Raw genomic sequence first — 12,201 nt, 5'->3', positions numbered from 1 at the left:
ACCTACCATTCGCCATGCTTTTACGAGTGATTTAAAAATGTATGAGAAAGTGTCACGTCGTCGTTCATTTTTGCAACACGAGCCTAAGCGTCCTTTTATTTTTCAAAGGAAACAAAAAGGTAGTATTCCTTTCCATACAAAATGGAAAGGGGTGAATTTCTATGATCTATGGTAGAATTCTATGGCTATGATCTAGATTCTGAATCCCTCCCGTTAAATGTGCCTGGTTCAGAGATGAATTTCCTTTTCTTGCTTTCAAGTAAAATGAAGTAGAAGAAAGTAAGATAAGGAGAAAGAAAATGCATCTTTAGGTAATCAATAATGAGTTAATCTTGTATACAATCAAGCAATATATAGACTACTATGGTTAGATCCATATCACACATACAAAATTTAAATTTTAAATTTAAATTCATATTAATTGTCAAACATAGAAGGATGATAGTGTATACACTATCATGTATATAAAATTAATTTATTAATAATACGCATAACATTATTTTGCAAATTACATACAAACACCATACATAGTTTCACATGGAGTGGGAAACAAGATGCATGGAAACTAACATTTTGCACTCCATTTTTTGTTGCTTACACTTTTATCATTTATTTTATCATATCGTCTAATAAATAAAAACTATATGATTAAAATGACAATTGAAATGTGATTAACAAAAATGAAAATCCAAATAACATTTCCCTGACATTTAAGAGACAACATGTAGTGCTCGTAATAGTGATCAGTTTGATCCACTGATTTATATCCTCATCCTTCAAATTGCAGTGGGCACAGAGTTCCCCCTAGGGCTGGAGAAGCAAATCCTGCAGCTGATAGTGTCTTCAACCTCTGGTACACTCTTGAAGTCTCTATACCGATTCTCGAAGAGTATGCCTTCAAACAAGAAATAACTATCAGCGAAGTGCTTATCTTAACCTTGTATCATGGATCATGGCTGTTTTACAGCTGATAATTGTATATGCAGTAGCTGTTGCTAATATTGTATTAACTTTTTTCTGCACAATTTTCTAAAAGGAGTCGTTTGAATAATTTCACGATCTTGTTTTAGTTTAACCTGGGATATAAACATTTGATATTTAAAACTTCTTAGTTTTATCATATCAATATTCCCCAGAAAAATAGTTGGGTTTTACTCTACGAATACGCTGGCAGAAACGTCATTTAGCTGCCAGTATAAGGTCAAAAACCCAGAATTTCGGCTTCCCATCTTGACCTTCAGCTTAGAAGCTATGTAATCTCAAAAGATAATGTGATTAACGGACTATGAGGTGGAGAATGATGCGACCCTACATATATGTGTGTGTATATACACACACACACACACATTAAATTACCTAAATAATTGATGTCACAAAGTAAAAGGGTTTATGATAATAATGCTACGTTACTAAGCGCCTTCCTTTTTTTATTCCATTTTCCAACCCACGCTACCACCGGAAAAGAAACAGAAACACGAGAGACAACGGAGATCAACCTGGGAAGAAATTGTATAGTAGATCCTGTTTTTCGAAGTTGAATAGTTTGCGCTCAGTACTTGAGCACCTTCTTCCTCAAGAATGCTGATGACTTCATGCAACGTGAAGCCCTTCTTCAAACTGGTAACCAAATTCACTTCAAGAATTGGACCCTTTTCACTCATCTCAATGGCTGGTAGCACCAAATCTTCTTTCAGCTCTTCCTTTTTTGCGTTCAGCTCATCTATCCTTTTCTTAAGATCTTTCACATAAACAAAAGATTGCTCCACTAGAGCAGGTAAAGTCAATTTCTCCTGCAATATTTAATAGTAAACACAACACCTCAAAATGCCTGTAGTCACACAAAGATCAATTACGTCAAATAATTAAGCTGATTTTGCCAAGAATTCTATCAGATTAACCAGAGAAAAACGACTTGGCAGGTGGAATTTTTTTTTTTTTTTAATTTAGGATTTATCAATTAGGATACAGCTTGTCACAATCTGCTTCTTAAGATACTCAAATTAAAAGACTCGAAAACTGGAATTTTATTTCGCCAATTGTTTACATTACTATGAACTCCGCAGTAAGTTCAAATTTAAAAAAAAAAAAAATCTTTTGACTGAAATGCAGACCTGGGAGGCAAGAGGTGGGAGGAGAGAAGCAAGTCGCGAGTAGAGATTCTTGAAGTGCAGCCTTCGAAGCTTCCCCTTCACACTCCGACCGATTTTGCATGAGACACCTTCAGGCTGCATCTTTAGTCCTTTTACAGTGCAGTGCCTTTTCTTTTTCTTTTTTGGGTTACTTGTGACTGGGGCCTGCATGATTGCTAATCACGAAAAACAGAGCTAATTAGTGCTGGAGAAGAATTGAAGTTGGATAATGAATTGTATGTTTATATAGGAGGAAGCACCGTTATTCGATGTATAAAAGAGTCCGCCTCTAGTGTGCATAACATTTTTGGAGAAAACTCAAGAAACTGCAAGTCAACCAAGTTGGAAACACCTGTACAATATTGAGCACGTTGACAGTGAAGTTTTCTCTCATTCTTAGAGCAATTAGATGGTTCGTGACTATTGAAAAAATCAGCCATCCGTGATGATGACAAAAAGTATTCGATATAACGTGTGTTCTACCTTTTATCATTATGCATGCCAAAAGGACTCATTGAGCAGGAAAGTTAGTAAATCTTTGTACATACGTTAACAAATACAAAGTGAAAGCTCATTCTTGTGCTAGTAATCGTGCCACTAAGCGTGGATTAACAGTATTTTTGAGTTGTAAGTTTTTTGTGTTGATTACATAATTGTGAATTCAGCCCTATATATTTTATCCGAAACAAAATCATTTACGTGTTTTTAATATAGTACTAAAATCCATTTGTTCTATTATTACGGTTACCATTTTGATTTGAAGTTAAGTGTGTTATCTTGGCAAGGTTTGTTTCTAATCCTCCCATTAGGGTTCTAAAACTTCTTTTGAAGCTTTCAATATTTGCCTTTACATGCCCCTACAATCTTGGTTTTAAATGGGTATTACAATTTTGAAAATATTGACACAAAAAACATGCACCTACCCATTTTAGCCTTTGAATCGCATAGGCTGTGAGTCAAAAGAAGAATCAAGTTTTAGTCTACTTCAAACATCAATCCAAACCGCAGTTCAACACACACACACACACATATATAGATATCTAGACTAGAAAAATCAAGTATATACGGTTCCTTTTTCAAATTTCACTTGTGCGTCTTGATTGCATAACCTGGGTCTCTCTACTTTTCGTAAACGAAGGATAATTTAGCAGAAATAACTACAGGCACTAAACTTCGTTCTTGTTTGCAGCCGATTTTTATAAAAATTGATTAAGAAAGTGATTATAGAGTTTAATCACAGTAATTAAAGCTACTCTTTAATTAATCTTGTATTTTAGCTTTTTGGATTAGAAATTTATATACGGAAGAAGCAAATGAACAAAAAAGATTAAGAAAAAGACTGATTAATCAAATCAATTAAAATAACGTGGGAAAAAAAAAGTCAAGAGTATTCCTTACTAAGAAAAGAAAGATGACACCTTACGTTTAAAAAGGGGAAAAGAAAGAAAAAAAGATGACGCCTCACTGCCGATTTGGGAGGAGCGGGGTATGGTACCATATGGTGTGAATCACGAGTATTAAGACTAATGTGGAATTTGGAGACTTTTAAGTCATCAGAAAAATTCCACAGCCGAAGGAGACGACAGCCGCATTTTCTGATTTCAAGCTCATGTCATCCCCGTCTCCGTCTCCGTCTCCCGGCCAACTAATTAATTGAATTCTTGATTAAGGGCCTCGACGTGCAAGTTGCAACTGTCTGCCGCGCATGAGCATGAACAGGCGAGCTCGCGATTGCAACTTTCTTGACACACATTTTTATTACGCAAAAGATCGTCAGTGGTGCACGCGAGAGAGTTAAGGACTATGACCCAGTAAGGGTCTGTTTAGTACGATGCAAAACATTTTCTCTGGGAAAATAATTTCATTGCAAGTCATTTTCTGGAAGTAGTTTTTGATTTCTTTTTAATTTTCTATCTGTTTGGTTACTTTGGGGAAATATTTGTCCCTACGAGGAATTAATTGTTTCTATAAGTTCGATGCAGATGCAATGGGATGTGCAATAAGTCAGATTGCATTTGCGTGAGAGGAGAAATAATATGGAATGAAGAGAGGCGCAGAAAAGGATTGATTCGATGTTTTGCTAAGCGATATTGTCGGACAATCCCCCTAGAACAATTTTCTATGAGCCTTAGGGCGTGTTTGATAACTCTAATTATCGTTGAAAATTAATTCGTTCAGAATTTTTTTGAATTCAATATGTTTGATAACCAAAATGCTTTATTATTTAATATATTAAGCACTGCTTAATTTGTGTACAAAATTGTAAGTGAAAATTTTTCACTGAATTTTCTGAATTGACAACACATACTTATATCCGACACACACACAAACACTCGTGCATGTACATGCTCTATCTTATACACACACTTAAACACCACCTCCAAATTAAGAGGTCCCGAATTCAACTCCTCCTATTTACATTATTAAAAAAAATACCACCTCTAAATTCTTTCATTATTTTCTCTCTCTCACGCACAAATAAATGCTATTTTAAAAAAAAAAGAAAACAATATTTGTGCGATATTTCAATTCAGTATTATAATCCAGTTAGTTATCATACACGTACAATTTAAATAATTTAACAACTTAATATTTTTTGCGCTTAATTTTCAGAATTTAGAATTTAAATTTCAGATTTCGATTTTGTCAAACAAGCCCCCTACACTCTTTATGTTGATAAAGTAAGTAAGGCCAAAAGGAATAGGATTAGAGGGTGGAAAATGACTTTAGTACGTTTATAATTGAAGTTATTTTACAAGTGCAGCATGTGTATATAACTACAGCCAGCCAAATTGAGAGATATATCTGCCAAAATACTCCGTGGTGCAGAGAATTATTGACCATAAAAATGGCAAAAAATGTGAAGCGAGAGACACCTAATATTTTAGATTAACCGTTTATATCTCACCATAAGATATATTCTCATACATCTGGAGTTTGGATCAATATAATCGACTTCAATCAACGAACAGCACTAGAGTCTCAGAAATCAACGTTGTGCATTCAGAAATTAGAATACCAAGCTATCAAGGTTAACTGTTTTTCGGTAGGGTCGTTTTCAACCCCACTAGTAAACTTGTTCTTTTAGAACAAAATTGCATATTATCATTAATTTTCACCATCCTTTATCTTATTAATATTGCAATGTAATTATTAATTAAATATAAATAGGACAAACTTAAAAGCAAAGGGTGTAAAGTGTCCAAAATTAAGAATTTAGAGTGAAAAATGTCCAAAATTTAAGTTTAAGGTGCAAAATGAGAAAGCGGTACAAGTTGAAGGGTGTAAAGTGAAGTTAGGTTTTTAATTAGCCCGCATGCCCTGCAGATTTTCTTAAATTATAGTACTACAATTGTACCATATGTCTCTTTAGTCACCGGCGTGCGTTAGGAACATTAATTATTTCTAATGTTTGATTTTGAAACGAAAGCCAGGGCATTGCGGCGTGTGGGGCTAAATCAACGGACCAGATTAGTCGCTGTCGGATTTGGCGAGGTAGGAATTAAACGGTTGTCCCAAATGCATCATTGACCAAATATGGTGTATAACAAAACGATAGTTTTTATTGAAAAAGCTTTCATGCACCCAAAAAATTTGTAACACGTTTTACGAATCGATTTTTACACCAATTCCTACGATTTTTAACATATACTAAAACTACAAAACTGCAACATCGGCTGCTGTATCCGTTCTTTTGCTACTCAAACCGGCGCCATGACAAATAATAATACTCCCTCCGTCCCACTTTAATAGTCACATTTCTTTTTTCACACAGTTTAAGAAAAAGTAGTTAACTTTGTTGGAAAAATAAATTTAGATTGCTATTTTCCTAAAATACCCTCACATTAAATAGAGTACAACTTTATGGGAACTTGAATTGATGGTAAAAAAAGAATCAACTCTCATTAAATGGGTAGGTTTATAGTAACAACAACTTACATTGAATAAGGGTATTTTAGGAAAATTAAAATACAACTACATTCTTCAATTGGAAAGTGGACTTCAATTTGGGACAGACGAAAAAGGAAAACAGGACTATCAAAATGGGACGGAGGGAGTAATAAGGAAGTCTACCAGTGAATAAACAATAATTGGCCCAGACTATTCAAACTCAGACAAGTGAACAAATTCATCTTACGTTCGTCTAAATACCAATAAGAATACTATACCATTACTTTACTCTAAGTAATTGAGGCTAGTTTAGTTTGTGATTAATAATATGATACTAGTGTATTATGAAGGATGCCATGTGGTATGATGTATGTATGTATATATATAGTAGACTGTGTGAAATTTCGGTGAGCTAAAGTTACAAAAAGCCTACAAGAATTATTTAATACCTTTTTGGACTCATCTAATGAGTGAGACTCGTATGAAATTCATATGTTAATTTTTAAAAATGTAAAATTAATTAAGCAAAAAAAAGTGTGTAGACATATGGTAAAACAATAACTATTAGTATGTGCATTCATGATAGGTTGGATTTGGTTCAAATATAGATACTAACGGGTGTCTACTACCTTTGAACAAAGCCCTATCATTTTCAGCAAAAGTAATTCTTAGTTTGGGAATTTTGTTCTCCTAGTTATGATTACTACATTATTAAAGCACCAAGTTTACGAAATGTCTCGCTACTGTAATTATCATTGGTCACATGGTTCAGAGGAAGAAAAGAGTATTCTTCGCTACTTGGTGCAAGAGGCAAGGTTCAAGCAATGTATCAAAGAAGTTAAACAAATTAAAAGAATAAGACTACAATTTCTTATCTAATAAATTTGGATGCTACCTTGTTTGGATTGTAATTTTCTATACAAAAAAAAAAAAAAACTTTTTTACATTTTTCGTTAACACATTTTTTAATTACCTTTTACTCTTACATATATCGAATTGTTACAGTTCATTTTTTTTTTCTACAAAAAACCCTAAAAATAGCAATCCGAACAAGGTCTCAACGGAGAAAAAGGATATTGAAAGGACTCATCAATTTGCATATTTTTGGTTATAGACATTGAAAGATATATTCCCATGCGCACCTGTATATCATTGGTTGAATTGGTAAGCTCACATTCACCAGCCACGTACTTAGATACTCGAAGACGTTAAATTCTATCCCACGAAAACGTTTAATTTCAACTTAAAATGGTTTGACTGGGAACATTAACCCTTCCCCAAATGAGAAATCGGCAGCAATGCACTTGCATCAATTCACCATATGTTTGCGTAATCAGATAATTTTCGGATGTAATATGTTTGACCTTGTGTTATGCAGTGTTAATTTTGACCCTGAATGATTCTGCCAATCTGTATGAAGAACGTAGTTAAATAACCTTACCAATATTTACATGCTGCTCCTATGTCTAATGCCGAAAGTTCCTCCCATCAACACAACCATTTGATTTGGGAGTCGTTTGGGATTCCAAGAATTTCAATTTGTTAGAAGAGTTTATTAAGACGGAATACGAAAAGCAAGAAAATAAAGATAGAAAAGTAAAGAGTCTTCCTTTACCCTTTTTGTTTTTGTGTTTTTTTTTTCTTTTTTTGGAAATTAGGATATGACTGTTTAAATTAAAACTTGGCATGTCAAGTCAACCTCGAATTCTCCTCGTCCAAGCCAAAGCAGGCCGTATGTTGGATCTTGAGGCGTTTCGTGCACGCGTTAAATTAGAAATACTACTCAGATCAGAAACTTGCCCGCCTTTCGGCGCAGCCGCATCCCTTTCCGGTCCGGTGTCTTTTATCTTCTTTGCTTTTTTGTTTTTTGTTCGAAGGTTCGTTCTCTGTTAAACGGGCGACATTATTGTGTTCATACCCTTTTGTACGTGGACACTTTCTTTTCGTCTTTGAAGTAATACCTTCCCTCTTTTCTGTAATGAGACTCATACAACAACTCTACTTCTGTTTTACTTGTTCTGATACTTAGTAGCCGGAAAAAAACGATAGGCAACCGCCCTATGTATTGTTTGTTGGAAGGGGATTGAAATTATTGTGCTGTTCTCACAAAGCTCGTATTATATATATATATACTCGCCAACTGACTCAGACTTGGCAGTATACACCACCAGAAAACCCGCAAGCAAATGGAACTCAAGAAACTTCTAACGTTAACAAAGAAAGGGAAGGAAAAAGCAAAAGGAGCTTCGAAGTAGTGTAATGTAATTATATGGTTCAATATCTTGATGATTACAATCCAAAGTGAGTTCTTGTAATTAATAAGGCAGCATAACACGCGAATACTCTCATTGTCAACTCCCGCTATGCTATCCGAAGGCTGGGGCCAGACGGGAAAGGATTGAAGAGAGGAGGAGACAGAGGAGATGGACTGGAGAGAGACATTCGAGTAGGCAGAGGCCACAAGTGAGGGGACATCCAGAAGACACTTCACCTAAGCACAAGGAAATGAGGATTTACCGGGCAAATCGGTAGCCTGTTGCTCCAAAGAGTTGATTGACGACAGGCCCCCAGACATGCCTGCAAATCTCCTCTAATTTCATCATTTTCCTAAGCCAATAATATCAATCTAAAATTTTCTACCGTTTCAGGGGAGAAAAAAAAAAAAAAAAGAGTAATATCAATCAGATCTATCCATGGACTTCAGAAAAATGGATTGTTTCGTCATTATACTAGTAAGTACATATAATGAGCTATCCGAAGGGCTGAACTAAAGTACTTGGAGATGTTGTGTGTCACGAGTTAAAAATAAGTTTAGATCAAAATTTGATTATAGATTCAAACTTTGATTCCAATTTATACCTGACACTACTGATAGTTACCAAAACCTTATCAAATCTTCATATTTTAGGAAATCGTTCTTAGTTACAGGCCGGTGCGACTAAATGTTGCAAAAAATGAGCCTCCACTCGTTTTTTGTTTTCTATGAAAGCAGATATCATGCGTCCGGATCCCCTTCATGAGATCTATCTCTATCGATAGCTTCATTTGTTTATACCTAAATGACTAGAATGATATAAAATCATCTAGTTATCTCATTAATTTTCTTTTGATCTCTAAATTAATGTACTAAAAATGATATTCTTTTGAATATATTTTGACATTCAATTTATACGAAATATTTGAACGCCAAAAAATGGGTCAGAATTGTAACAAAATTTATAATGATTAATCAGATGGCAAAATTTAATCAATTTCGTACATGTATAACTAATAGTACACTTGATGTAAAATTATGAATAGTGTTAATTTTTAAAAATAATTTCTAAATTAATTTTATTGAGGTGTAAAGGAAAGAACATCTTTCCAATATATATACAATAGAAAGGAGCCTGGTCCCTCAACCTCTATTTTCGATAGGAAAGGTTCTTGCAAGTAAGCAATCTTCAGTGGTTAACATGAAAAACTTAATTAGGAAGATGACTCGATCGGTTAAACGTCTAATTATGCTCCCTTCCTTGCTTACAAATTTAAAAGATTTGAGATTGATGATTGATACTGAGTAACATGACAGAAAGAGAACTCTTAATATTTTTTACCTGAGTAACACAGAACAATTCCGTTAAAAATATGTACAGGCGATTCTCGATGGAGATTCTCACAGAAGGGTACGTACTTTGATAAAAGAGAAAAAGTAGAGAAAGAAGCTATCTAGTACATATGTATAAGCGAAAATATGCAGTACTGCTAGCCAAGATGGCCTCTTAAATTTATTATATCATCACTCATATCGCCCCAGGCGGCTTAGTCCCCTTCAAAGGCTGGAGAAGAAACATCCTGTACCACCCAGTGCTTTCAACCTGTCATGCAATCTTGAAGTCTCTATTCCAATTCTCGGAGAGGATGCCTACAAAATCAACAGTCATATATCAGTGTTGAACGTACCCGAATGCGACTTGTGTGCGCTACTTATTTGAACAGCACCAGACATGCTGCAAAACACGCACGCACGCACACAAGAGAGCCAAAAGAGACGAACCTCAGAAGAAATGGTATATAAGACCCTGTCGGTCAACGTTGCATAGCTGGCACTTAGTACTTGAGCACCTCCTTCTTCGAGGATGCTGATGACTTCAGGCAGTATGAAGCGCTTGTGCAGGCCGGTTTCTAAATTCACCTCTAGAATTGGACCCTTTTCAATTATTTTCACTGCTTGCAGCACAATATCTGCTGTTGAACTACCAATCTCACCTTTGAGCTTCTCCTTCTTTGCTTCGAGCTCTTGGATCCTTTCTTTAAGATTCTTCACGTGAGTGAGTGAATAGTCCAATAAAGCAGGTAATGGTAAATTCACCTGCATTTGATAGTAGATGCATCCTAAAACACCTCAATGCTTCGTCTTCACGAACCTCAAGAAAATCGAATTAATAGGATGATTGAGTAAGGATTTACCTCGGAGGCTGGAGGAAGGAGAAGAGAAGCAAGTTTTGAGTACAAATTCTTCATTTGCTGTCTTCGATGTCTCTCCATTACCCCCCGAGGAGTTCTTGGTTTCAAATTGCCTGCCTGCATATTTGTTGTTGTTCAGTACCCTACTCTCTTGTATTTCAATTGAATTGTATGTGAGAAACTACCTTGTCTGTGAGGTGTACTATATATAGGCCGGTGCTCATGTCTGCCTAACAGCCTGCTTCTTGGGATAATGTAGGCCTGTCAACGGTCCGGGTCTAGACCCGGACCCTGCCCGGATCCGTGAAATTATTACAGGTATGGATAGGGATTTAATTCTGTTACCCGGATCCGGATTCGGATCCGTTTTGTCAAACACAAAAATGGATCGGATACGGAATATAGTTTTTCGACCCGTATTAGACCCGGATCCAGATATAAATGGATTAATAATTTAAAATATGTATATTTATCAATATAATTTGATTAGGGTGATGTATTTGAGTAAAGTTAATTTGATTTATTTTCTTATTTGGTTTTTTTTTGTATTAGTTAGAAATTAGTGTACAAATATATTTTTTTCATTTTTATTAGAAATTGTAAATTTTCATAATTTTTTTGGGTAGACCCGTCGGATCCGGATCCGTAACATAGAGTAGAAGACCCGTCAGATAAACGGGTCGAATCCGGATCCGATTTGGTATGCCGGGTCCGGGTCCGGAATAATGAATTTCGGCCCGGACCCGGCCCGTTGACAGGCCTAGAATAATGTAACACGATCCAAGTCAACCGAATGTGCATGACACGTGATCAAATAACAAACTAAATGAATAGCTTTGCGGCAGTTAACTTTACGGTAAACTACTTATAACCCCCTGTAATTTTATATAATATCAGATGACCCTCTAAACTTTCAAAATAGCCACATAATCCCCTTATAATTTTATGTAAAATGAAAAATGAACAGAATACATAATCAGTTACGGTGCATATACTCAATGCGCTCTAAAAGCACATGTAACCTCCTTATGGTTTGTATAAGTATTCAATTTACTCCCCAGTAATTTTGCATTCATCCACTAATCTCTTATACTTTGATATAAGATAAGCTAAATCATCGATCGATTTAATATTTAAATAAGAGCACTATTGATTATTTCAATTAACAATATTATATAAGTTATTTCTCGTCAAATTTTCACTTTATATAAAATCATAGGAGGGTGAAGTGGACATTTTGAAACATTAAAGGGATTATATGATAATAGACGAAACGATAGGGAGATTATATGTGATTTACCCTTAAGTTTATGATATTTGTGCGGTTGTATAATTATTGCATTTTTTGAATAATTTAAGAGTATACTTAGAGCTTTGTTGTTTGGATATATTTTACTCGTACACACAAATTTATAAATATTATTACATATAATAAAGTAAATCTTATATATACTAATAGTATATACACTATTATCGTTTGATTTATAATATATATGCAAAAATTAAATTTTAAATTCAAATTTTTCATAGTTATCATTCATCTAACACTGATGGTATATAAAAACCTCAACAATATATGTTACAATCTCCTAGAGAAATCAGGGTTGCCTAATAACCATATCCGCTTGTTGGTGGACCTGCAATTGACGGAATTATTACGCAATTCAGCGCTATCACTAGCTGAGGTCATTCGTGACCCATCCAACTAGTGTGATGGACAGCAATTTTTTGTTAT

The 12,201-nt window shown here is 34.9% G+C and overlaps 2 protein-coding genes across 2 annotated transcripts; both read right to left on the bottom strand.

Annotated features, from left to right (window-relative positions):
• Positions 1 to 427: 427 nt before the first annotated feature.
• On the bottom strand, positions 428 to 2,324 carry LOC113718636 (transcription factor bHLH168). Its single transcript, XM_027243522.2, has 3 exons — positions 2,112 to 2,324; positions 1,497 to 1,790; positions 428 to 895 (listed from the first exon to the last, which is right to left on the bottom strand). The coding sequence occupies exons 1-3, from the start codon at positions 2,298 to 2,300 to the stop codon at positions 770 to 772; spliced, it is 609 nt and encodes a 202-aa protein (XP_027099323.2). The 5' UTR covers positions 2,301 to 2,324; the 3' UTR covers positions 428 to 769.
• A 7,261-nt stretch (positions 2,325 to 9,585) lies between these two features.
• Positions 9,586 to 10,651, bottom strand: LOC113717718 (transcription factor bHLH167). The gene is made up of 3 exons (XM_027242515.2): positions 10,470 to 10,651; positions 10,057 to 10,371; positions 9,586 to 9,924 (listed from the first exon to the last, which is right to left on the bottom strand). The coding sequence occupies exons 1-3, from the start codon at positions 10,587 to 10,589 to the stop codon at positions 9,832 to 9,834; spliced, it is 528 nt and encodes a 175-aa protein (XP_027098316.1). The 5' UTR covers positions 10,590 to 10,651; the 3' UTR covers positions 9,586 to 9,831.
• Positions 10,652 to 12,201: the final 1,550 nt, after the last annotated feature.

Source organism: Coffea arabica, chromosome 11e (assembly GCF_036785885.1).
Source record: "Coffea arabica cultivar ET-39 chromosome 11e, Coffea Arabica ET-39 HiFi, whole genome shotgun sequence".
Taxonomy (NCBI): domain Eukaryota; kingdom Viridiplantae; phylum Streptophyta; class Magnoliopsida; order Gentianales; family Rubiaceae; genus Coffea; species Coffea arabica.
This window is presented reverse-complemented; position numbering and strand designations above follow the sequence as displayed.

Coding starts and splice junctions, on each gene's coding strand:
- LOC113718636 (XM_027243522.2), bottom strand. CDS start 2,300: ATGCAGGCCCCAGTCACAAGTAACCCAAAAAAGAAAAAGAAAAGGCAC. Junction 1,791..2,111: donor TCCCACCTCTTGCCTCCCAG/GTCTGCATTTCA, acceptor TAAATATTGCAG/GAGAAATTGACTTTACCTGC. Junction 896..1,496: donor ACTATACAATTTCTTCCCAG/GTTGATCTCCGT, acceptor TCTTGTTTGAAG/GCATACTCTTCGAGAATCGG.
- LOC113717718 (XM_027242515.2), bottom strand. CDS start 10,589: ATGCAGGCAGGCAATTTGAAACCAAGAACTCCTCGGGGGGTAATGGAG. Junction 10,372..10,469: donor TCCTTCCTCCAGCCTCCGAG/GTAAATCCTTAC, acceptor TATCAAATGCAG/GTGAATTTACCATTACCTGC. Junction 9,925..10,056: donor TATATACCATTTCTTCTGAG/GTTCGTCTCTTT, acceptor TTGATTTTGTAG/GCATCCTCTCCGAGAATTGG.